The following is a 26,066-nucleotide window of genomic DNA, read 5'->3' on the forward strand; positions in this document are numbered from 1 at the left end:
TTACCTGGTGAAAGGCAGGTTTTTATATATAAGTTACCTGAACAATGTGATGTTGAATGTGAGTGTAGGTATATACTGTAAAGTTTGTACCTGGTCAAACCTGATGGAGTGTAGGTATAAAGTTTGTACCTGTCCAAACCTGATGGAGTGTAGGTATATACAGTAAAGTTTGTACCTGGTCAAACCTGATGGAGTGTAGGTATAAAGTTTGTACCTGTCCAAACCTGATGGAGTGTAGGTATATACTGTGAAGTTTGTACCTGTCCAAACCTGATGGAGTGTAGGTATAAAGTTTGTACTTGTCCAAACCTGATGAAGTGTAGGTATAAAGTTTGTACCTGTCCATACCTGATGGAGTGTAGGTATAAAGTTTGTACCTGTCCACACCTGATGGAGTGTAGGTATATACTGTAAAGTTTGTACCTGTCCAAACCTGATGGAGTGTAGGTATATACAGTAAAGTTTGTACCTGTCCAAACCTGATGGAGTGTAGGTATAAAGTTTGTACCTGTCCAAACCTGATGGAGTGTAGGTATATACAGTAAAGTTTGTACCTGTCCAAACCTGATGGAGTGTAGGTATATACAGTAAAGTTTGTACCTGTCCAAACCTGATGGAGTGTAGGTATATACAGTAAAGTTTGTACCTGTCCAAACCTGATGGAGTGTAGGTATAAAGTTTGTACCTGTCCAAACCTGATGGAGTGTAGGTATATACTGTAAAGTTTGTACCTGTCCAAACCTGATGGAGTGTAGGTATAAAGTTTGTACCTGTCCAAACCTGATGGAGTGTAGGTATAAAGTTTGTACCTGTCCAAACCTGATGGAGTGTAGGTATAAAGTTTGTACTTGTCCAAACCTGATGAAGTGTAGGTATAAAGTTTGTACCTGTCCAAACCTGATGGAGTGTAGGTATATACAGTAAAGTTTGTACCTGTCCAAACCTGATGGAGTGTAGGTATATACTGTAAAGTTTGTACCTGTCCAAACCTGATGGAGTGTAGGTATATACAGTAAAGTTTGTACCTGTCCAAACCTGATGGAGTGTAGGTATATACTGTAAAGTTTGTACCTGTCCAAACCTGATGAAGTGTAGGTATATACAGTAAAGTTTGTACCTGTCCAAACCTGATGGAGTGTAGGTATAAAGTTTGTACCTGTCCAAACCTGATGGAGTGTAGGTATAAAGTTTGTACCTGTCCAAACCTGATGGAGTGTAGGTATATACAGTAAAGTTTGTACCTGTCCAAACCTGATGGAGTGTAGGTATATACTGTAAAGTTTGTACCTGTCCAAACCTGATGGAGTGTAGGTATATACAGTAAAGTTTGTACCTGTCCAAACCTGATGGAGTGTAGGTATATACTGTAAAGTTTGTACCTGTCCAAACCTGATGAAGTGTAGGTATATACTGTAAAGTTTGTACCTGTCCAAACCTGATGGAGTGTAGGTATAAAGTTTGTACCTGTCCAAACCTGATGGAGTGTAGGTATAAAGTTTGTACCTGTCCAAACCTGATGGAGTGTAGGTATATACAGTAAAGTTTGTACCTGTCCAAACCTGATGAAGTGTAGTTATATACAGTAAAGTTTGTACCTGTCCAAACCTGATGGAGTGTAGGTATAAAGTTTGTACCTGTCCAAACCTGATGGAGTGTAGGTATATACAGTAAAGTTTGTACCTGTCCAAACCTGATGGAGTGTAGGTATATACTGTAAAGTTTGTACCTGTCCAAACCTGATGGAGTGTAGGTATAAAGTTTGTACCTGTCCAAACCTGATGGAGTGTAGGTATAAAGTTTGTACCTGTCCACACCTGATGGAGTGTAGGTATATACTGTAAAGTTTGTACCTGTCCAAACCTGATGGAGTGTAGGTATAAAGTTTGTACCTGTCCACACCTGATGGAGTGTAGGTATATACTGTAAAGTTTGTACCTGTCCAAACCTGATGGAGTGTAGGTATATTCTGTAAAGTTTGTACCTGTCCAAACCTGATGGAGTGTAGGTATATACTGTAAAGTTTGTACCTGTCCAAACCTGATGGAGTGTAGGTATAAAGTTTGTACCTGTCCAAACCTGATGGAGTGTAGGTATATACAGTAAAGTTTGTATCTGTCCAAACCTGATGGAGTGTAGGTATAAAGTTTGTACCTGTCCAAACCTGATGGAGTGTAGGTATATACTGTAAAGTTTGTACCTGTCCAAACCTGATGGAGTGTATGTATAAAGTTTGTACCTGTCCAAACCTGATGGAGTGTAGGTATATACTGTAAAGTGTGTACCTGTCCAAACCTGATGGAGTGTAGGTATATACAGTAAAGTTTGTACCTGTCCAAACCTGATGGAGTGTAGGTATATACTGTAAAGTTTGTACCTGTCCAAACCTGATGGAGTGTAGGTATAAAGTTTGTACCTGTCCAAACCTGATGAGGTATATACTGTAAAGTGTGTACCTGTCCAAACCTGATGGAGTGTAGGTATATACAGTAAAGTGTGTACCAGTCCAAACCTGATGGAGTGTAGGTATAAAGTTTGTACCTGTCCAAACCTGATGGAGTGTAGGTATAAAGTTTGTACCTGTCCAAACCTGATGGAGTGTAGGTATATACTGTAAAGTTTGTACCTGTCCAAACCTGATGGAGTGTAGGTATAAAGTTTGTACCTGTCCAAACCTGATGGCGTGTAGGTATAAAGTTTGTACCTGTCCAAACCTGATGGAGTGTAGGTATAAAGTTTGTACCTGTCCAAACCTGATGGAGTGTAGGTATATACAGTAAAGTTTGTACCTGTCCAAACCTGATGGAGTGTAGGTATATACAGTAAAGTTTGTACCTGTCCAAACCTGATGGAGTGTAGGTATATACTGTTAAGTTTGTACCTGTCCAAACCTGATGGAGTGTAGGTATATACAGTAAAGTTTGTACCTGTCCAAACCTGATGGAGTGTAGGTATATACTATAAAGTTTGTACCTGTCCAAACCTGATGGAGTGTAGGTATAAAGTTTGTACCTGTCCAAACCTGATGGAGTGTAGGTATAAAGTTTGTACCTGTCCAAACCTGATGGAGTGTAGGTATATACAGTAAAGTTTGTACCTGTCCAAACCTGATGGAGTGTAGGTATAAAGTTTGTACCTGTCCAAACCTGATGGAGTGTAGGTATATACTGTAAAGTTTGTACCTGTCCAAACCTGATGGAGTGTAGGTATAAAGTTTGTACCTGTCCAAACCTGATGGAGTGTAGGTATAAAGTTTGTACCTGTCCAAACCTGATGGAGTGTAGGTATAAAGTTTGTACCTGTCCAAACCTGATGAAGTGTAGGTATAAAGTTTGTACCTGTCCAAACCTGATGGAGTGTAGGTATATACAGTAAAGTTTGTACCTGTCCAAACCTGATGGAGTGTAGGTATATACTGTAAAGTTTGTACCTGTCCAAACCTGATGGAGTGTAGGTATATACAGTAAAGTTTGTACCTGTCCAAACCTGATGGAGTGTAGGTATATACTGTAAAGTTTGTACCTGTCCAAACCTGATGAAGTGTAGGTATAAAGTTTGTACCTGTCCAAACCTGATGGAGTGTAGGTATATACAGTAAAGTTTGTACCTGTCCAAACCTGATGGAGTGTAGGTATAAAGTTTGTACCTGTCCAAACCTGATGGAGTGTAGGTATATACAGTAAAGTTTGTACCTGTCCAAACCTGATGGAGTGTAGGTATAAAGTTTGTACCTGTCCAAACCTGATGGAGTGTAGGTATAAAGTTTGTACCTGTCCAAACCTGATGGAGTGTAGGTATATACAGTAAAGTTTGTACCTGTCCAAACCTGATGGAGTGTAGGTATATACAGTAAAGTTTGTACCTGTCCAAACCTGATGGAGTGTAGGTATATACAGTAAAGTTTGTACCTGTCCAAACCTGATGGAGTGTAGGTATATACAGTAAAGTTTGTACGTGTCCAAACCTGATGGAGTGTAGGTATATACAGTAAAGTTTGTACCTGTCCAAACCTGATGGAGTGTAGGTATATACTGTAAAGTTTGTACCTGTCCAAACCTGATGGAGTGTAGGTATAAAGTTTGTACCTGTCCAAACCTGATGGAGTGTAGGTATATACTGTAAAGTTTGTACCTGTCCAAACCTGATGGAGTGTAGGTATAAAGTTTGTACCTGTCCAAACCTGATGGAGTGTAGGTATAAAGTTTGTACCTGTCCAAACCTGATGGAGTGTAGGTATAAAGTTTGTACCTGTCCAAACCTGATGGAGTGTAGGTATAACGTTTGTACCTGTCCAAACCTGATGGAGTGTAGGTATAAAGTTTGTACCTGTCCAAACCTGATGGAGTGTAGGTATAACGTTTGTACCTGTCCAAACCTGATGAAGTGTAGGTATAAAGTTTGTACCTGTCCAAACCTGATGGAGTGTAGGTATATACAGTAAAGTTTGTACCTGTCCAAACCTGATGGAGTGTAGGTATAAAGTTTGTACCTGTCCAAACCTGATGGAGTGTAGGTATATACTGTAAAGTTTGTACCTGTCCAAACCTGATGGAGTGTAGGTATATACTATAAAGTTTGTACCTGTCCAAACCTGATGGAGTGTAGGTATATACTGTAAAGTTTGTACCTGTCCAAACCTGATGGAGTGTAGGTATAAAGTTTGTACCTGTCCAAACCTGATGGAGTGTAGGTATAAAGTTTGTACCTGTTCAAACCTGATGGAGTGTAGGTATATACAGTAAAGTTTGTACCTGTCCAAACCTGATGGAGTGTAGGTATAAAGTTTGTACCTGTCCAAACCTGATGGAGTGTAGGTATATACTGTAAAGTTTGTACCTGTCCAAACCTGATGGAGTGTAGGTATAAAGTTTGTACCTGTCCAAACCTGATGGAGTGTAGGTATAAAGTTTGTACCTGTCCAAACCTGATGGAGTGTAGGTATAAAGTTTGTACCTGTCCAAACCTGATGGAGTGTAGGTATATACTATAAAGTTTGTACCTGTCCAAACCTGATGGAGTGTAGGTATAAAGTTTGTACCTGTCCAAACCTGATGGAGTGTAGGTATAAAGTTTGTACCTGTCCAAACCTGATGGAGTGTAGGTATATACAGTAAAGTTTGTACCTGTCCAAACCTGATGGAGTGTAGGTATAAAGTTTGTACCTGTCCAAACCTGATGGAGTGTAGGTATATACTGTAAAGTTTGTACCTGTCCAAACCTGATGGAGTGTAGGTATAAAGTTTGTACCTGTCCAAACCTGATGGAGTGTAGGTATAAAGTTTGTACCTGTCCAAACCTGATGGAGTGTAGGTATAAAGTTTGTACCTGTCCAAACCTGATGGAGTGTAGGTATATACAGTAAAGTTTGTACCTGTCCAAACCTGATGGAGTGTAGGTATATACAGTAAAGTTTGTACCTGTCCAAACCTGATGGAGTGTAGGTATATACTGTAAAGTTTGTACCTGTCCAAACCTGATGGAGTGTAGGTATAAAGTTTGTACCTGTCCAAACCTGATGAGGTATATACTGTAAAGTGTGTACCTGTCCAAACCTGATGGAGTGTAGGTATATACTGTAAAGTGTGTACCTGTCCAAAGCTGATGGAGTGTAGGTATAAAGTTTGTACCTGTCCAAACCTGATGGAGTGTAGGTATAAAGTTTGTACCTGTCCAAACCTGATGGAGTGTAGGTATCAAGTTTGTACCTGTCCAAACCTGATGGAGTGTAGGTATATACAGTAAAGTTTGTACCTGTCCAAACCTGATGGAGTGTAGGTATAAAGTTTGTACCTGTCCAAACCTGATGGAGTGTAGGTATATACTGTAAAGTTTGTACCTGTCCAAACCTGATGGAGTGTAGGTATAAAGTTTGTACCTGTCCAAACCTGATGGAGTGTAGGTATAAAGTTTGTACCTGTCCAAACCTGATGGAGTGTAGGTATAAAGTTTGTACCTGTCCAAACCTGATGGAGTGTAGGTATATACTATAAAGTTTGTACCTGTCCAAACCTGATGGAGTGTAGGTATATACTGTAAAGTTTGTACCTGTCCAAACCTGATGGAGTGTAGGTATAAAGTTTGTACCTGTCCAAACCTGATGGAGTGTAGGTATAAAGTTTGTACCTGTTCAAACCTGATGGAGTGTAGGTATATACAGTAAAGTTTGTACCTGTCCAAACCTGATGGAGTGTAGGTATAAAGTTTGTACCTGTCCAAACCTGATGGAGTGTAGGTATATACTGTAAAGTTTGTACCTGTCCAAACCTGATGGAGTGTAGGTATAAAGTTTGTACCTGTCCAAACCTGATGGAGTGTAGGTATAAAGTTTGTACCTGTCCAAACCTGATGGAGTGTAGGTATAAAGTTTGTACCTGTCCAAACCTGATGGAGTGTAGGTATATACTATAAAGTTTGTACCTGTCCAAACCTGATGGAGTGTAGGTATAAAGTTTGTACCTGTCCAAACCTGATGGAGTGTAGGTATAAAGTTTGTACCTGTCCAAACCTGATGGAGTGTAGGTATATACTGTAAAGTTTGTACCTGTCCAAACCTGATGGAGTGTAGGTATAAAGTTTGTACCTGTCCAAACCTGATGGAGTGTAGGTATATACTGTAAAGTTTGTACCTGTCCAAACCTGATGGAGTGTAGGTATAAAGTTTGTACCTGTCCAAACCTGATGGAGTGTAGGTATAAAGTTTGTACCTGTCCAAACCTGATGGAGTGTAGGTATAAAGTTTGTACCTGTCCAAACCTGATGGAGTGTAGGTATATACAGTAAAGTTTGTACCTGTCCAAACCTGATGGAGTGTAGGTATATACAGTAAAGTTTGTACCTGTCCAAACCTGATGGAGTGTAGGTATATACTGTAAAGTTTGTACCTGTCCAAACCTGATGGAGTGTAGGTATAAAGTTTGTACCTGTCCAAACCTGATGAGGTATATACTGTAAAGTGTGTACCTGTCCAAACCTGATGGAGTGTAGGTATATACTGTAAAGTGTGTACCTGTCCAAAGCTGATGGAGTGTAGGTATAAAGTTTGTACCTGTCCAAACCTGATGGAGTGTAGGTATAAAGTTTGTACCTGTCCAAACCTGATGGAGTGTAGGTATCAAGTTTGTACCTGTCCAAACCTGATGGAGTGTAGGTATATACAGTAAAGTTTGTACCTGTCCAAACCTGATGGAGTGTAGGTATAAAGTTTGTACCTGTCCAAACCTGATGGAGTGTAGGTATATACTGTAAAGTTTGTACCTGTCCAAACCTGATGGAGTGTAGGTATAAAGTTTGTACCTGTCCAAACCTGATGGAGTGTAGGTATAAAGTTTGTACCTGTCCAAACCTGATGGAGTGTAGGTATATACTATAAAGTTTGTACCTGTCCAAACCTGATGGAGTGTAGGTATAAAGTTTGTACCTGTCCAAACCTGATGGAGTGTAGGTATAAAGTTTGTACCTGTCCAAACCTGATGGAGTGTAGGTATAAAGTTTGTACCTGTCCAAACCTGATGGAGTGTAGGTATATACAGTAAAGTTTGTACCTGTCCAAACCTGATGGAGTGTAGGTATAAAGTTTGTACCTGTCCAAACCTGATGGAGTGTAGGTATATACTGTAAAGTTTGTACCTGTCCAAACCTGATGGAGTGTAGGTATAAAGTTTGTACCTGTCCAAACCTGATGGAGTGTAGGTATAAAGTTTGTACCTGTCCAAACCTGATGGAGTGTAGGTATATACAGTAAAGTTTGTACCTGTCCAAACCTGATGGAGTGTAGGTATATACTGTAAAGTTTGTACCTGTCCAAACCTGATGGGGTGTAGGTATAAAGTTTGTACCTGTCCAAACCTGATGAGGTATATACTGTAAAGTGTGTACCTGTCCAAACCTGATGGAGTGTAGGTATATACTGTAAAGTGTGTACCTGTCCAAACCTGATGGAGTGTAGGTATAAAGTTTGTACCTGTCCAAACCTGATGGAGTGTAGGTATATACTGTTAAGTTTGTACCTGTCCAAACCTGATGGAGTGTAGGTATATACTGTTAAGTTTGTACCTGTCCAAACCTGATGAAGTGTAGGTATAAAGTTTGTACCTGTCCAAACCTGATGGAGTGTAGGTATATACTGTAAAGTGTGTACCTGTCCAAACCTGATGGAGTGTAGGTATAAAGTTTCTACCTGTCCAAACCTGATGGAGTGTAGGTATATACTGTAAAGATTGTACGTGTCCAAACCTGATGGAGTGTAGGTATAAAGTTTGTACGTGTCCAAACCTGATGGAGTGTAGGTATAAAGTTTGTACCTGTCCAAACCTGATGGAGTGTAGGTATAAAGTTTGTACCTGTCCAAACCTGATGAAGTGTAGGTATAAAGTTTGTACCTGTCCAAACCTGATGGAGTGTAGGTATATACAGTAAAGTTTGTACCTGTCCAAACCTGATGGAGTGTAGGTATAAAGTTTGTACCTGTCCAAACCTGATGGAGTGTAGGTATATACAGTAAAGTTTGTACCTGTCCAAACCTGATGGAGTGTAGGTATATACAGTAAAGTTTGTACCTGTCCAAACCTGATGGAGTGTAGGTATAAAGTTTGTACCTGTCCAAACCTGATGGAGTGTAGGTATATACAGTAAAGTTTGTACCTGTTCAAACCTGATGGAGTGTAGGTATATACAGTAAAGTTTGTACCTGTCCAAACCTGATGGAGTGTAGGTATATACAGTAAAGTTTGTACCTGTTCAAACCTGATGGAGTGTAGGTATATACAGTAAAGTTTATACCTGTCCAAACCTGATGGAGTGTAGGTATATACAGTAAAGTTTGTACCTGTTCAAACCTGATGGAGTGTAGGTATATACAGTAAAGTTTGTACCTGTCCAAACCTGATGGAGTGTAGGTATATACAGTAAAGTTTGTACCTGTCCAAACCTGATGGAGTGTAGGTATATACAGTAAAGTTTGTACCTGTCCAAACCTGATGGAGTGTAGGTATAAAGTTTGTACCTGTCCAAACCTGATGGAGTGTAGGTATATACTGTTAAGTTTGTACCTGTCCAAACCTGATGGAGTGTAGGTATATACAGTAAAGTTTGTACCTGTCCAAACCTGATGGAGTGTAGGTATATACAGTAAAGTTTGTACCTGTCCAAACCTGATGGAGTGTAGGTATAAAGTTTGTACCTGTCCAAACCTGATGAAGTGTAGGTATAAAGTTTGTACCTGTCCAAACCTGATGGAGTGTAGGTATAAAGTTTGTACCTGTCCAAACCTGATGGAGTGTAGGTATATACAGTAAAGTTTGTACCTGTCCAAACCTGATGGAGTGTAGGTATAAAGTTTGTACCTGTCCAAACCTGATGGAGTGTAGGTATATACAGTAAAGTTTGTACCTGTCCAAACCTGATGAAGTGTAGGTATAAAGTTTGTACCTGTCCAAACCTGATGGAGTGTAGGTATATACAGTAAAGTTTGTACCTGTCCAAACCTGATGGAGTGTAGGTATAAAGTTTGTACCTGTCCAAACCTGATGGAGTGTAGGTATAAAGTTTGTACCTGTCCAAACCTGATGGAGTGTAGGTATATACAGTAAAGTTTGTACCTGTCCAAACCTGATGGAGTGTAGGTATAAAGTTTGTACCTGTCCAAACCTGATGGAGTGTAGGTATAACGTTTGTACCTGTCCAAACCTGATGAAGTGTAGGTATAAAGTTTGTACCTGTCCAAACCTGATGGAGTGTAGGTATAACGTTTGTACCTGTCCAAACCTGATGAAGTGTAGGTATAAAGTTTGTACCTGTCCAAACCTGATGGAGTGTAGGTATATACAGTAAAGTTTGTACCTGTCCAAACCTGATGGAGTGTAGGTATATACAGTAAAGTTTGTACCTGTCCAAACCTGATGGAGTGTAGGTATAAAGTTTGTACCTGTCCAAACCTGATGGAGTGTAGGTATAAAGTTTGTACCTGTCCAAACCTGATGGAGTGTAGGTATATACAGTAAAGTTTGTACCTGTCCAAACCTGATGGAGTGTAGGTATAAAGTTTGTACCTGTCCAAACCTGATGGAGTGTAGGTATAAAGTTTGTACCTGTCCAAACCTGATGGAGTGTAGGTATATACTGTAAAGTTTGTACCTGTCCAAACCTGATGGAGTGTAGGTATATACAGTAAAGTTTGTACTTGTCCAAACCTGATGGAGTGTAGGTATATACAGTAAAGTTTGTACCTGTCCAAACCTGATGGAGTGTAGGTATATACAGTAAAGTTTGTACCTGTTCAAACCTGATGGAGTGTAGGTATATACAGTAAAGTTTGTACCTGTCCAAACCTGATGGAGTGTAGGTATATACAGTAAAGTTTGTACCTGTCCAAACCTGATGGAGTGTAGGTATATACAGTAAAGTTTGTACCTGTCCAAACCTGATGGAGTGTAGGTATATACAGTAAAGTTTGTACCTGTTCAAACCTGATGGAGTGTAGGTATATACAGTAAAGTTTATACCTGTCCAAACCTGATGGAGTGTAGGTATATACAGTAAAGTTTGTACCTGTTCAAACCTGATGGAGTGTAGGTATATACAGTAAAGTTTGTACCTGTCCAAACCTGATGGAGTGTAGGTATATACAGTAAAGTTTGTACCTGTCCAAACCTGATGGAGTGTAGGTATATACAGTAAAGTTTGTACCTGTCCAAACCTGATGGAGTGTAGGTATAAAGTTTGTACCTGTCCAAACCTGATGGAGTGTAGGTATATACTGTTAAGTTTGTACCTGTCCAAACCTGATGGAGTGTAGGTATATACAGTAAAGTTTGTACCTGTCCAAACCTGATGGAGTGTAGGTATATACAGTAAAGTTTGTACCTGTCCAAACCTGATGGAGTGTAGGTATAAAGTTTGTACCTGTCCAAACCTGATGAAGTGTAGGTATAAAGTTTGTACCTGTCCAAACCTGATGGAGTGTAGGTATAAAGTTTGTACCTGTCCAAACCTGATGGAGTGTAGGTATATACAGTAAAGTTTGTACCTGTCCAAACCTGATGGAGTGTAGGTATAAAGTTTGTACCTGTCCAAACCTGATGGAGTGTAGGTATATACAGTAAAGTTTGTACCTGTCCAAACCTGATGAAGTGTAGGTATAAAGTTTGTACCTGTCCAAACCTGATGGAGTGTAGGTATATACAGTAAAGTTTGTACCTGTCCAAACCTGATGGAGTGTAGGTATAAAGTTTGTACCTGTCCAAACCTGATGGAGTGTAGGTATAAAGTTTGTACCTGTCCAAACCTGATGGAGTGTAGGTATATACAGTAAAGTTTGTACCTGTCCAAACCTGATGGAGTGTAGGTATAAAGTTTGTACCTGTCCAAACCTGATGGAGTGTAGGTATAACGTTTGTACCTGTCCAAACCTGATGAAGTGTAGGTATAAAGTTTGTACCTGTCCAAACCTGATGGAGTGTAGGTATAACGTTTGTACCTGTCCAAACCTGATGAAGTGTAGGTATAAAGTTTGTACCTGTCCAAACCTGATGGAGTGTAGGTATATACAGTAAAGTTTGTACCTGTCCAAACCTGATGGAGTGTAGGTATATACAGTAAAGTTTGTACCTGTCCAAACCTGATGGAGTGTAGGTATAAAGTTTGTACCTGTCCAAACCTGATGGAGTGTAGGTATAAAGTTTGTACCTGTCCAAACCTGATGGAGTGTAGGTATATACAGTAAAGTTTGTACCTGTCCAAACCTGATGGAGTGTAGGTATAAAGTTTGTACCTGTCCAAACCTGATGGAGTGTAGGTATAAAGTTTGTACCTGTCCAAACCTGATGGAGTGTAGGTATATACTGTAAAGTTTGTACCTGTCCAAACCTGATGGAGTGTAGGTATATACAGTAAAGTTTGTACTTGTCCAAACCTGATGGAGTGTAGGTATATACAGTAAAGTTTGTACCTGTCCAAACCTGATGGAGTGTAGGTATATACAGTAAAGTTTGTACCTGTTCAAACCTGATGGAGTGTAGGTATATACAGTAAAGTTTGTACCTGTCCAAACCTGATGGAGTGTAGGTATATACAGTAAAGTTTGTACCTGTCCAAACCTGATGGAGTGTAGGTATATACAGTAAAGTTTGTACCTGTCCAAACCTGATGGAGTGTAGGTATATACAGTAAAGTTTGTACCTGTCCAAACCTGATGGAGTGTAGGTATATACAGTAAAGTTTGTACGTGTCCAAACCTGATGGAGTGTAGGTATAAAGTTTGTACCTGTCCAAACCTGATGGAGTGTAGGTATAAAGTTTGTACCTGTCCAAACCTGATGGAGTGTAGGTATAAAGTTTGTACCTGTCCAAACCTGATGGAGTGTAGGTATATACTGTAAAGTTTGTACCTGTCCAAACCTGATGGAGTGTAGGTATATACTGTAAAGATTGTACGTGTCCAAACATGATGGAGTGTAGGTATAAAGTTTGTACCTGTCCAAACCTGATGGAGTGTAGGTATAAAGTTTGTACCTGTCCAAACCTGATGGAGTGTAGGTATAAAGTTTGTACCTGTCCAAACCTGATGAAGTGTAGGTATAAAGTTTGTACCTGTCCAAACCTGATGGAGTGTAGGTATATACAGTAAAGTTTGTACCTGTCCAAACCTGATGGAGTGTAGGTATAAAGTTTGTACCTGTCCAAACCTGATGGAGTGTAGGTATATACAGTAAAGTTTGTACCTGTCCAAACCTGATGGAGTGTAGGTATATACAGTAAAGTTTGTACCTGTCCAAACCTGATGGAGTGTAGGTATCAAGTTTGTACCTGTCCAAACCTGATGGAGTGTAGGTATATACAGTAAAGTTTGTACCTGTCCAAACCTGATGGAGTGTAGGTATATACAGTAAAGTTTGTACCTGTTCAAACCTGATGGAGTGTAGGTATATACAGTAAAGTTTGTACCTGTCCAAACCTGATGGAGTGTAGGTATATACAGTAAAGTTTGTACCTGTTCAAACCTGATGGAGTGTAGGTATATACAGTAAAGTTTGTACCTGTCCAAACCTGATGGAGTGTAGGTATATACAGTAAAGTTTGTACCTGTCCAAACCTGATGGAGTGTAGGTATATACAGTAAAGTTTGTACCTGTCCAAACCTGATGGAGTGTAGGTATATACTGTAAAGTTTGTACCTGTCCAAACCTGATGGAGTGTAGGTATATACTGTAAAGTTTGTACCTGTCCAAACCTGATGGAGTGTAGGTATATACAGTAAAGTTTGTACCTGTCCAAACCTGATGGAGTGTAGGTATAAAGTTTGTACCTGTCCAAACCTGATGGAGTGTAGGTATATACTGTAAAGTTTGTACCTGTCCAAACCTGATGGAGTGTAGGTATATACTGTAAAGATTGTACGTGTCCAAACCTGATGGAGTGTAGGTATAAAGTTTGTACATGTCCAAACCTGATGGAGTGTAGGTATAAAGTTTGTACCTGTCCAAACCTGATGGAGTGTAGGTATATACTGTAAAGTTTGTACCTGTCCAAACCTGATGAAGTGTAGGTATAAAGTTTGTACCTGTCCAAACCTGATGGAGTGTAGGTATATACAGTAAAGTTTGTACCTGTCCAAACCTGATGGAGTGTAGGTATATACAGTAAAGTTTGTACCTGTCCAAACCTGATGGAGTGTAGGTATAAAGTTTGTACCTGTCCAAACCTGATGGAGTGTAGGTATATACAGTAAAGTTTGTACCTGTCCAAACCTGATGGAGTGTAGGTATAAAGTTTGTACCTGTCCAAACCTGATGGAGTGTAGGTATATACTGTAATGTTTGTACCTGTCCAAACCTGATGGAGTGTAGGTATAAAGTTTGTACCTGTCCAAACCTGATGGAGTGTAGGTATATACAGTAAAGTTTGTACCTGTCCAAACCTGATGGAGTGTAGGTATAAAGTTTGTACCTGTCCAAACCTGATGGAGTGTAGGTATAAAGTTTGTACCTGTCCAAACCTGATGGAGTGTAGGTATAAAGTTTGTACCTGTCCAAACCTGATGGAGTGTAGGTATATACTGTAAAGTTTGTACCTGTCCAAACCTGATGGAGTGTAGGTATATACAGTAAAGTTTGTACCTGTCCAAACCTGATGGAGTGTAGGTATATACAGTAAAGTTTGTACCTGTCCAAACCTGATGGAGTGTAGGTATAAAGTTTGTACCTGTCCAAACCTGATGGAGTGTAGGTATAAAGTTTGTACCTGTCCAAACCTGATGGAGTGTAGGTATATACAGTAAAGTTTGTACCTGTCCAAACCTGATGGAGTGTAGGTATATACAGTAAAGTTTGTACCTGTCCAAACCTGATGGAGTGTAGGTATAAAGTTTGTACCTGTCCAAACCTGATGGAGTGTAGGTATAAAGTTTGTACCTGTCCAAACCTGATGGAGTGTAGGTATATACTGTAAAGTTTGTACCTGTCCAAACCTGATGGAGTGTAGGTATATACAGTAAAGTTTGTACCTGTCCAAACCTGATGGAGTGTAGGTATAAAGTTTGTACCTGTCCAAACCTGATGGAGTGTAGGTATAAAGTTTGTACCTGTCCAAACCTGATGGAGTGTAGGTATAAAGTTTGTACCTGTCCAAACCTGATGGAGTGTAGGTATATACTGTAAAGATTGTACCTGTCCAAACCTGATGGAGTGTAGGTATAAAGTGTGTACCTGTCCAAACCTGATGGAGTGTAGGTATATACAGTAAAGTTTGTACCTGTCCAAACCTGATGGAGTGTAGGTATATACTGTAAAGTGTGTACCTGTCCAAACCTGATGGAGTGTAGGTATATACTGTAAAGTTTGTACCTGTCCAAACCTGATGGAGTGTAGGTATAAAGTTTGTACCTGTCCAAACCTGATAAGGTATATACTGTAAAGTTTGTACCTGTCCAAACCTGATGGAGTGTAGGTATAAAGTTTGTACCTGTCCAAACCTGATGGAGTGTAGGTATAAAGTTTGTACCTGTCCAAACCTGATGGAGTGTAGGTATAAAGTTTGTACCTGTCCAAACCTGATGGAGTGTAGGTATATACTGTAAAGTTTGTACCTGTCCAAACCTGATGGAGTGTAGGTATAAAGTTTGTACCTGTCCAAACCTGATGGAGTGTAGGTATAAAGTTTGTACCTGTCCAAACCTGATGGAGTGTAGGTATAAAGTTTGTACCTGTCCAAACCTGATGGAGTGGTGGGTGTCATTACTGATGACATAGTAACTGTTCACAACTTGAGATTGTTCCTCATTGCCCAACATCATCTACAAAAAGATCGATATTTAAAGTTTCAATATATACACAGATATTTACTGATTAAAGTTACTGACTAAAAGATAAAAAAAAACACACATGAAACTCTGAATGTCAAAAAAGATTATCTAAGATCCAAAACAGCTGACATTCAAATATCATAAGTCTGGGATGTTTTCTCACAATGTGATCCAAAAGGTTGATCAAAGTTATCAATTTTATCAATTAAATAACGTAGTAGCCCTTCATTTCAGCATTCTAAAGCAAAATAGCATGACCCATTTGGAGATATATATATATATTCTGACAAAAAGATTTTTATTCATTTTACTTTTTCAACGACAACGTTTTCACATTGGAGGTAGTTCAAGGTCATTTTATTGCAAAAAATGACATTCTTTTATCCCAGCATATACAGGTCAAATAAAACGATTCTACGATTCATGGTTATATTCAGAAAAAACCTCTTTTGATTACATTTGACTTTTGTGACAATTACACAGTAATTATACCTGACTCCAGGCTTGGGAGGTACTACTGAGGGTATGGACTGTCCCACGTCCAACAGACAGCATCACAGGGTTAACAGTTATGTTACTCTCCACCAGGGGGCGCTGTACAACACAAAAAATAACATTACTAAGAGTATGGACTGTCCCACGTCCAACATACAGCATCACAGGCTAGGGTTAACAGTTATGTTACTCTCCACCAGGGGGCGCTGTACAACACAAAAGATAACATTACTAAGAGTATGGACTGTCCCATGTCCAACAGACAGCATCACAGGCCACCAGGGGGCGCTGTACAACACAAAAAATAACATTACTAAGAGTATGGACTGTCCCACGTCCAACAGACAGCATCACAGGGTTAACAGTTATGTTACTGTCCACCAGGGGGCGCTGTACAACACAAAAAATAACATTACTAAGAGTATGGACTGTCCCACTTCCAACAGACAGCATCACAAGGTTAACAGTTATGTTACTCTCCACCAGGGGGCGCTGTACAACACAAAAAATAACATTACTAAGAGTATGGACTGTCCCACGTCCAACAGACAGCATCACAGGCCACCAGGGGGCGCTGTACAACACAAAAACTAACAATACGGCTTCTACAAGGCAGATACATGTAACACAAACATTTCAGGAATTTCCTAACATAACAATCCAATTTTCCCAAGAAATCTCTCTTCTACATCAATATGAGATGTTATATTTTTTTTATAGCTGTTTCAGGACCAATATCAGGTCTCTAGACCTCTTGGTTATTAGGAAGAAGACATTTAAATATTAACCTATCTGACCCTTGTAACTTTGAAAGTAGGTCAAGGTCATTCATGTGAACAATCTTGATAGTTCTTCACCTAAGCATGCTAAAAATCCATAACCTTCGGGCAAGTGAGCTAAAACCATTCTCAGACATGTACTCCTAGACCAGAAATTTGGCATTTTCACATAGGAAGGAATTCAGACCATCGTTCACCTCTAGCAATATTTTAAAGTGGATAGAGTCAGAATAATTCTGACTAGGGCAGGCCTTGTACAATAATTCATCAACGTTGTAACAATCTGTAAAGAAAACCTGATAAGTGACACAGTTTTGTGTGGTTTGTAGGTGACTTACAGGTTTGTGTGGTTTGTAGGTGACTGAGGGGTTTGTGTGGTGTGTAGGTGACTGACAGGTTTGTGTGGTGTGTAGGTGACTGAGGGGTTTGTGTGGTGTGTAGGTGGCTGACAGGTTTGTGTGGTGTGTAGGTGACTGAGGGATTTGTGTGGTGTGTAGGTGACTGAGGGGTTTCTGTGGTGTGTAGGTGACTGAGGGGTTTCTGTGGTGTGTAGGTGACTGACAGGTTTGTGTGGTTTGTAGGTGACTGACAGGTTTGTGTGGTGTGTAGGTGACTGACAGGTTTGTGTGGTGTGTAGGTGACTGACAGGTTTGTGTGGTGTGTAGGTGACTGACAGGTTTGTGTGGTGTGTAGGTGACTGACAGGTTTGTGTGGTGTGTAGGTGACTGAGGGGTTTCTGTGATGTGTAGGTGAGTGAGGGGTTTGTGTGGTGTGTAGGTGACTGAGGGGTTTCTGTGGTGTGTAGGTGACTGACAGGTTTGTGTGGTGTGTAGGTGACTGACAGGTTTGTGTGGTGTGTAGGTGACTGACAGGTTTGTGTGGTGTGTAGGTGACTGAGGGGTTTGTGTGGTGTGTAGGTAACTGAGGGGTTTGTGTGGTGTGTAGGTGACTTACAGGTTTGTGTGGTGTGTAGGTGACTGAGGGGTTTATGTGGTGTGTAGGTGACTGAGGGGTTTATGGGGTGTGTAGGTGACTGACAGGTTTGTGTGGTGTGTAGGTGACTGAGGGGTTTCTGTGGTGTGTAGGTGACTGAGGGGTTTGTGTGGTGTGTAGGTGACTGACAGGTTTGTGTGGTGTGTAGGTGACTGAGGGGTTTGTGTGGTGTGTAGGTGACTGAAAGGTTTGTGTGGTGTGTAGGTGACTGAGGGGTTTATGGGGTGTGTAGGTGACTGAGGGGTTTATGGGGTGTGTAGGTGACTGACAGGTTTGTGTGGTGTGTAGGTGACTGAGGGGTTTGTGTGGTGTGTAGGTGACTGAGGGATTTGTGTGGTGTGTAGGTGACTGAGGGGTTTGTGTGGTGTGTAGGTGACTGAGGGGTTTGTGTGGTGTGTAGGTGACTGAGGGGTTTGTGTGGTGTGTAGGTGACTGAGGGGTTTGTGTGATGTGTAGGTGACTGACAGGTTTGTGTGGTGTGTAGGTGACTGACAGGTTTGTGTGGTGTGTAGGTGACTGACAAGTTTGTGTGGTGTGTAGGTGACTGACAGGTTTGTGTGGTGTGTAGGTGACTGAGGGGTTTGTGTGGTGTGTAGGTGACTGACAGGTTTGTGTGGTGTGTAGGTGACTGAGGGGTTTGTGCAGTGTGTAGGTGACTGACAGGTTTGTGTGGTGTGTAGGTGACTGACAGGTTTGTGTAGTGTGTAGGTGACTGAGGGGTTTGTGTGGTGTGTAGGTGACCGACAGGTTTGTGTGGTGTGTAGGTGACTGACAGGTTTGTGTGGTGTGTAGGTGACTGAGGGGTTTATGGGGTGTGTAGGTGACTGAGGGGTTTGTGTGGTGTGTAGGTGACTGAGGGATTTGTGTGGTGTGTAGGTGACTGAGGGGTTTATGTGGTGTGTAGGTGACTGAGGGGTTTATGTGGTGTGTAGGTGACTGAGGGGTTTGTGTGGTGTGTAGGTGACTGAGGGGTTTGTGTGGTGTGTAGGTGACTGAGGGATTTGTGTGGTGTGTAGGTGACTGAGGGGTTTGTGTGGTGTGTAGGTGACTGAGGGGTTTGTGTGGTGTGTAGGTGACTGAGGGGTTTGTGTGGTGTGTAGGTGACTGAGGGGTTTGTGTGGTGTGTAGGTGACTGACAGGTTTGTGTGATGTGTAGGTGACTGAGGGGTTTGTGTGGTGTGTAGGTGACCGACAGGTTTGTGTGGTGTGTAGGTGACTGAGGGGTTTGTGTGGTGTGTAGGTGACTGAGGGGTTTGTGTGGTGTGTAGGTGACTGACAGGTTTGTGTGGTGTGTAGGTGACTGAGGGGTTTGTGTGGTGTGTAGGTGACTGAGGGGTTTGTGTGGTGTGTAGGTGACTGAGGGGTTTGTGTGTTGTGTAGGTGACTGAGGGGTTTGTGTGGTGTGTAGGTGACTGACAGGTTTGTGTGTTGTGTAGGTGACTGACAGGTTTGTGTGGTGTGTAGGTGACTGACAGGTTTGTGTGGTGTGTAGGTGACTGAGGGGTTTGTGTGGTGTGTAGGTGACTGAGGGATTTGTGTGGTGTGTAGGTGACTGAGGGATTTGTGTGGTGTGTAGGTGACTGAGGGGTTTGTGTGGTGTGTAGGTGACTGAGGGGTTTCTGTGGTGTGTAGGTGACTGACTGGTTTGTGTGGTGTGTAGGTGACTGAGGGGTTTGTGTGGTGTGTAGGTGACTGACAGGTTTATGTGGTGTGTAGGTGACTTACAGGTTTGTCTGGTGTGAAAGTTATATCACCAAACATCTCAAACGGCTTGATAACATTCTGTCGTGTCAGGGTCTTGTACTCAATAACATCCATTTCAGGAATGCCATTCATCTGAAACAAGAAATTTCTCAATCAGAATAAACTCAGTATACAGAAAAACGTGTGTACCACACATTAACATTAATACATTAAACAAAGTTCAATCAAGAAGTCATTCCGATCCTCTGGCTAATAAATAAGTTCAACACCATGGTTTTTTATGTTTGTAAATTCTCATAATAAGAATGTAAAAACAAAACAAATCAGTTCAAGTTTGCTACAAAGTTGTAACTGAGGAAAATTGTTGGGAAACCATGGTTACCTGTATACAGGTATTGGCATGAGGTCCGTTCAGTACAGATGCAGTAAGGGTGAGCTGTCGTGTAGATAGGACAGCGAACTCTTGATCCTCCAGGGAACTCTCATCAAATGTGAACGGCTTCAACTTTTCTGGTACATCTGAGTAATAACAACAAGAGGCCCAGGGGCCTTAACGGTCATCTGACTCTAAATTAAAACCCTTATATTATTGTAGTATGCATTCTCTGTAGCAAGTATATAGTGGCACTGTTGGCCATGGTGGCCATCTTGGATATCTGACCGACCCAATAAATAATAACACTTGGTCTGGACCATCTAAGGATCATTTCTGGTAAGTTAGAGCTGAATCCCACCATTGGAATTTGAGAAGAAGTTTGAAATAGGTGTTGTTCAGGAAAACCATGATTGCGCAATCATGTTACAAAATGGCCGCCATTGCTGCCATGCCAAAGTTTTTACAAGGCCGAAAAAATAGCAACACTTTGTTGGCACTCCTTCCTTAACATCCTCACCAATTTCAAGCTCAATGGCACCAGTGGAACTGGAGAAGAAGTTTAAAATGTGTTTTTTAAGATGGCGGATATGGCGGCCATCTTGCATTTCAGACCAATCTAAAAAATAACAACACTTGGTCGTGATCATCTCAGGAACATTTCAGGCAAGTTTCAGCCCAACAGCACTGGTGGAACTTGAGAAGAAGTTTAAAATGTGTTTTCAAAATGGCGGCTATGGGGGCCATCTGTGATTTCGGACCGACCCGAAAAATAACAACACTTGGTCGGGATCATATCAGGATCATTTCTGGCAAGTTTCAGCTCAATAGCACTGCTGGAACTTGGGAAGAAGTTTAAAATGTGTTTTTCAAGATGGCGCCTATGGCGGCCATCTTGGATTTCGGACCGACCCAAAAAATAACAACACTTGGTCATGATCATATCAGGATCATTTCAGGCAAGTTTCAGCTCAATAGCACTGGTGGAACCTGAGAAGAAGTTTAAAATGTGTTTTCAAAATGGCAGCTATGGCGGCCATCTTGGATTTCGGACCGACCCGAAAAATAACAACACTTGGTCGGGATCATATCAGGATCATTTCCGGCAAGTTTCAGCTCAATAGCACTTGTGGAACTTGAGAAGAAGTTTAAAATGTGTTTTTCAAGATGGCGGCTATGGCGGCCATCTTGGATTTTGGACCGACCCGAAAAATAACAACACTTGGTCGGGATCATCTCAGGATCATTTCTGGCAAGTTTCAGCCCAACAGCACTGGTGGAACTTGAGAAGAAGTTTAAAATGTGTTTTTCAAGATGGCGGCTATGGCGGCCATCTTGGATTTCGGACGGACCCGAAAAATAACAACACTTGGTCGGGATCATATCAGGATCATTTCAGGCCAGTTTCAGCTCAATAGCACTGGTGGAACTTGAGAAGAAGTTTAAAATAAGTTTTTCAAGATGGCGGCTATGGCGGCCATCTTGGATTTTGGACCGACCCGAAAAATAACAACACTTGGTCGGGATCATCTCAGGATCATTTCAGGCAAGTTTCAGCTCAAAAGCACTGGTGGAACTTGAGAAGAAGTTTAAAATGTGTTGTTCAAGATGGCGGCTATGGTGGCCATCTTGGATTTTGGACCAACCCGAAAAATAACAACACTTGGTCGGGATCATATCAGGATCATTTCAGGCAAGTTTTATCTCAATAGCACTGGTGGAACTTGAGAAGAAGTTTAAAATGTGTTTTTCAAGATGGCGGCTATGGCGGCCATCTTGGATTTCGGACCGACCAAAAAAATAACAACACTTGGTCGGGATCATCTCAGGATCATTTCAGGCAAGTTTCAGCTCAATAGCACTGGTGGAACTTGAGAAGAAGTTTAAAATGTGTTTTCAAAATGGCGGCTATGGCGGCCATCTTGGATTTCAGACTGACCCGAAAAATAACAACACTTGGTCAGGACCATCTCAGGATCATTTCAGGCAAGTTTTAGCTTAATCCCACTGGTGGAACTTGAGAAGAAGATTGAAATGTGAAAAGTTTACGGACGGCGCACGGCGCACGGCGGACGGCGGACGACGACGGACGAAGCATGATGGCTATAGGTCATCCTTACCCTTCGGGTCAGATGACCTAATAACTAATGTTACCATGGATATATCAGAGGTCAAGGACAGATTTGTATAACAAACGTCTACCATTAATGTTACCATGGATATAACAGAGGTCAAGGACAGATTTGTATAACAAACGTCTACCATTAATGTTACCATGGATATAACAGAGGTCAAGGACAGATTTGTATAACAAACTCCTACCATTAATGTTACCATGGATATATCAGAGGTCAAGGACAGATTTGTATAACAAACACCTACCATTAATGTTACCATGGATATAACAGAGTTCAAGGACAGATTTGTATAACAAACACCTACCATTAATGTTACCATGGATATAACAGAGGTCAAGGACAGATTTGTATAACAAACGTCTACCATTAATAAGTTTGTTTATAGAGGTCAAAGACACACATTTAACAAATGTCTACCAATAATTTGTAATAGAAACCTGAAACCTGATACCAAACTATCTTTCTTATCATTGATTGATTCAAGGTTGTCAATAAGCCATATTTAAGATCTCAACGAGCTCTGTCCAGGTTGTTAATGAGCCTTGTATAGGTTCTCAATGAGCCGTGTCTAGGTCCTCAATGAGACATGTCTAGGTCCTCAATGAGCCATGTCTAGGTCCTCAATGAGCCATGTCTAGGTCCTCAATGAGCCATGTCTAGGTCCTCAATAAGTCCTGTCTAGTTTCTCAATGAGCCATGTCTAGTTTCTCAATGAGCCATGTCTAGTGTCTCAATGAGCCATGTCTAGTTTCTCAATGAGCCATGTCTAGGTCCTCAATGAGCTATGTCTAGTTTCTCAATGAGCCGTGTGTAGGTTGTTAATGAGCCATGTCTCCCTTAGGTTGTCAATGAGTCATGTCTAGTTTCTCAATGAGCCATATGTCTAGATGGTCAATGAGCCATGTCTAGGTTGTCAATGAGCCATGTCTAGGTTGTCAATGAGCCATGTCTAGTTTCTCAATGAGCCTTGTATAGGTTGTCAATGAGCCGTGTCTAGGTCCTTAATGAGCTGTGTCTAGGTTATCAATGAGCCGTGTCTAGGTTGTCAATGAGCCGTGTCTAGGTTATCAATGAGCCGTGTCTAGGTTGTCAATGAGCCATGTCTAGTTTCTCAATAAGCCATGTCTAGGTCCTCAATGAGCCGTGTCTCCCTTAGGTTGTCAATGAGCCATGTCTAGTTTCTCAATAAGCCATGTCTAGGTTGTCAATAAGCTCTGACTAGGTTCTCACCTTTTCCTAAGTAGGCCATCTGGTTCTGGAGGTGGACCTCGACAGCAGGGACAGACAGATAGGCCTGGATGGAGGGGATCAGGCTTGGAACGTAGCAGGAATCCACACACATTGAGGCAGCTAGGGATTCTGGGAAAATTGCCAAGTCAGTCACTTCAGCAGTTTCTTCATCATTTGATCTGTAAAGTTACAGAAATTATGTTTGATCTTGCTTATATAATAACTTACAATACATTTAATTTTTTAACCATATTGTTCTACTGAAACAACATTTTACTTCCATACTTTAATTGAAACGAAACAGTATATTTCATGAGTAAAATGCAGAAACCTTAAGCACACACTTAAATTTTTAGATCTGATACATGTGATTTAATTGTTTATATTTAACAGTTACTGTAGTAAAAAAAATAAGGCAAATTTCTGATTTTTTCTTTGTGAAAATTAAAGACCATTGAATTGGATCTTAAGGTAACACATATGTAGGTCAAACTCTAATTATAACTGACAGAGCTTTCACAGCCTCGACGGCTTACTGATCTTCACTGGAGTTTTCTGTTTCATTTACCTCTGACAGTAATTTATATACAGCGTGTCATAAAAACAAATCTACAAATAAAGTAACTTTGTAGTTTGTGGCAGTTACAATGAATAGTAAATTTGTGGTTTTTATCAGTTACAATAAACAGTAAATTTGTAGTTTGTGTCAGTTACAATAAACAGTAAATTTGTAGTTTGTCAGTTACAATAAAAAGTAAATTTGTAGTTTGTGTCAGTTACAATAAAAAGTAAATTAATTTTGTAGTTTGTATCAGTTACAATAAATAGTAAATTTGTAGTTTGTATCAGTTACAATAAATAGTAAATTTGTAGTTTTTATCAGTTACAATAAATAGTAAATTTGTAGTTTGTGTCAGTTACAATAAATAGTAAATTTGTAGTTTGTATCAGTTACAATAAATAGTAAATTTGTAGTTTGTGTCAGTTACAATAAATAGCAAATTTGTAGTTTGTATCAGTTACAATAAATAGTAAATTGTAGTTTGTATCAGTTACAATAAATAGTAAATTTGTAGTTTGTATCAGTTACAATAAATAGTAAATTTGTAGTTTGTGTCAGTTACAATAAAAAGTAAATTAATTTTGTAGTTTGTATCAGTTACAATAAATAGTAAATTTGTAGTTTGTGTCAGTTACAATAATAGTAAATTTGTAGTTTGTGTCAGTTACAATAAACAGTAAATTTGTAGTTTGTATCAGTTACAATGAATAGTAAATTTGTAGTTTGTATCAGTTACAATAAATAGTAATTTTGTAGTTTGTATCAGTTACAATAAATATAGTAAATTTGTAGTTTGTCAATAAATAGTAAATTTGTAGTTTGTATCAGTTACAATAAATAGTAAATTTGTAGTTTGTGTCAGTTACAATAAATAGTAAATTTGTAGTTTGTATCAGTTACAATAAATAGTAAATTTGTAGTTTGTGTCAGTTACAATAAATATAGTAAATTTGTAGTTTGTATCAGTTACAGTAAATAGTAAATGTGTAGTTTGTATCAGTTACAATAAATAGTAAATTTGTAGTTTGTGTCGGTTACAATAAATAGTAAATGTGTAGTTTGTATCAGTTACAATAATAATATTGTTAGTATTACCTATTTCCTTTGAATATGCTGTTATGGATGACGACCCGCCACACTTGGGCCACCACCAGGTCACCCACATTGATGACCTTGACCTCTGGCAGTTGTAGAATAGTCTGTGTATCCTCTGACAACTCAAAGTCAACGTAGGGAAGATACTGCTGGGTGGATGTTTCTTGGTACTGGAGGGTACAGGGAATCTACAACATTGCAGTGTCACTATCATTGAACTTTTTATATTATTAAACCTGACCTTGACCTCTACATGTTAACTATTACTGAACATTTTAAATTAACCTGACCTTTACCTCTACATGTTATACTATTACTGAACATTCTAAATTACCCTGACCTTGACCTCCACATGTTAATCATTACTGAACCTTTATATCTATTTGACCTTGACCTGACCATGACCTAGCTTGTGCTTTTCACTCCTCTGTCCCTCTAGTTTATACCTTGACCTGACCTTGACCTGACTTACAAGTGTTTCTGACTCCCCCGTCCTCTAGTTTATACCTTGACCTGACCTTGACCTGACTTACAAGTGTTTCTGACTCCCCCATCCTCTGGTTTATACCTTGACCTGACCTTGACCTGACTTACAAGTGTTTCTGACTCCCCCATCCTTTGGTTTATACCTTGACCTGACCTTGACCTGACTTACAAGTGTTTCTGACTCCCTCATCCTCTGGTTTATACCTTGACCTGACCTTGACCTGACTTACAAGTGTTTCTGATTCCCCCATCCTCTGGTTTCTACCTTGACCTGTCCTTGACCTGACCTTGACCTGACTTACAAGTGTTTCTGACTCCCACATCCTCTGGTTTATACCTTGACCTGACCTTGACCTTACATTTTTGGACATGACTTTGACCTTGACATTGACCTGACCTTGACCTAACTTACCAGTGTTTCTGATTCCTCCATCACTCTGGTTTCTTGGGGTATGTTGAAAGGAATGGGAGTAAAGCGGACATGGGAGATAACTCTAGGCTCATCATAACACCATGTCATACAGCTGTCTTCAGAACTGTTACGACTACAGAAGGTTATCTCCCCTGATCTGGCTTCAGCCTCAGCATCTGGAACAAATGATAAATTAGATAATGACAATTTTATTACCTCATCTTGTCCAAAATTAAGGTTACCATTAATAACTGAAGGAGGTGTAATTGAGAGCAGTCTACCCATTACGCAGTTGGAACTTATATATAAGTAGGCATTTATATATATTTCGCTCAACACTGACTTGTAAACATTTAACAGTAAACATTAATTTCCGTACATTTAATTTGTATGCATAATAAATTTTCACTTAATATTAATTTTTGCGCTACCTCAAAATATAGCAAAATTAGATTCCTTCGCAAATACTTCCAACATTACAGTGTTACGGATAGCCACATAATTTAA

At 40.2% G+C, this 26,066-nt stretch overlaps 1 protein-coding gene across 2 annotated transcripts in view; it reads right to left on the reverse strand.

Annotated features, from left to right (window-relative positions):
- The window catches only part of LOC117316171 (vacuolar protein sorting-associated protein 13B-like), a 119,777-nt gene that overhangs the window by 40,841 nt on the left and 52,870 nt on the right, over window positions 1-26,066 (reverse strand). For both annotated transcript variants that reach the window (XM_033870681.1, XM_033870680.1), the window contains exons 28-34: window positions 25,560-25,735; window positions 24,662-24,849; window positions 23,005-23,183; window positions 19,646-19,782; window positions 19,285-19,395; window positions 15,785-15,886; window positions 15,194-15,283 (exon numbers count right to left, since the gene is read on the reverse strand). In XM_033870681.1, the coding sequence (XP_033726572.1) occupies window positions 15,194-15,283; window positions 15,785-15,886; window positions 19,285-19,395; window positions 19,646-19,782; window positions 23,005-23,183; window positions 24,662-24,849; window positions 25,560-25,735 (983 nt within the window). The remainder of the gene's footprint in view (window positions 1-15,193; window positions 15,284-15,784; window positions 15,887-19,284; window positions 19,396-19,645; window positions 19,783-23,004; window positions 23,184-24,661; window positions 24,850-25,559; window positions 25,736-26,066) is intronic.

Source organism: Pecten maximus, chromosome 18 (genome assembly GCF_902652985.1).
Source record: "Pecten maximus chromosome 18, xPecMax1.1, whole genome shotgun sequence".
Classification (NCBI taxonomy): domain Eukaryota; kingdom Metazoa; phylum Mollusca; class Bivalvia; order Pectinida; family Pectinidae; genus Pecten; species Pecten maximus.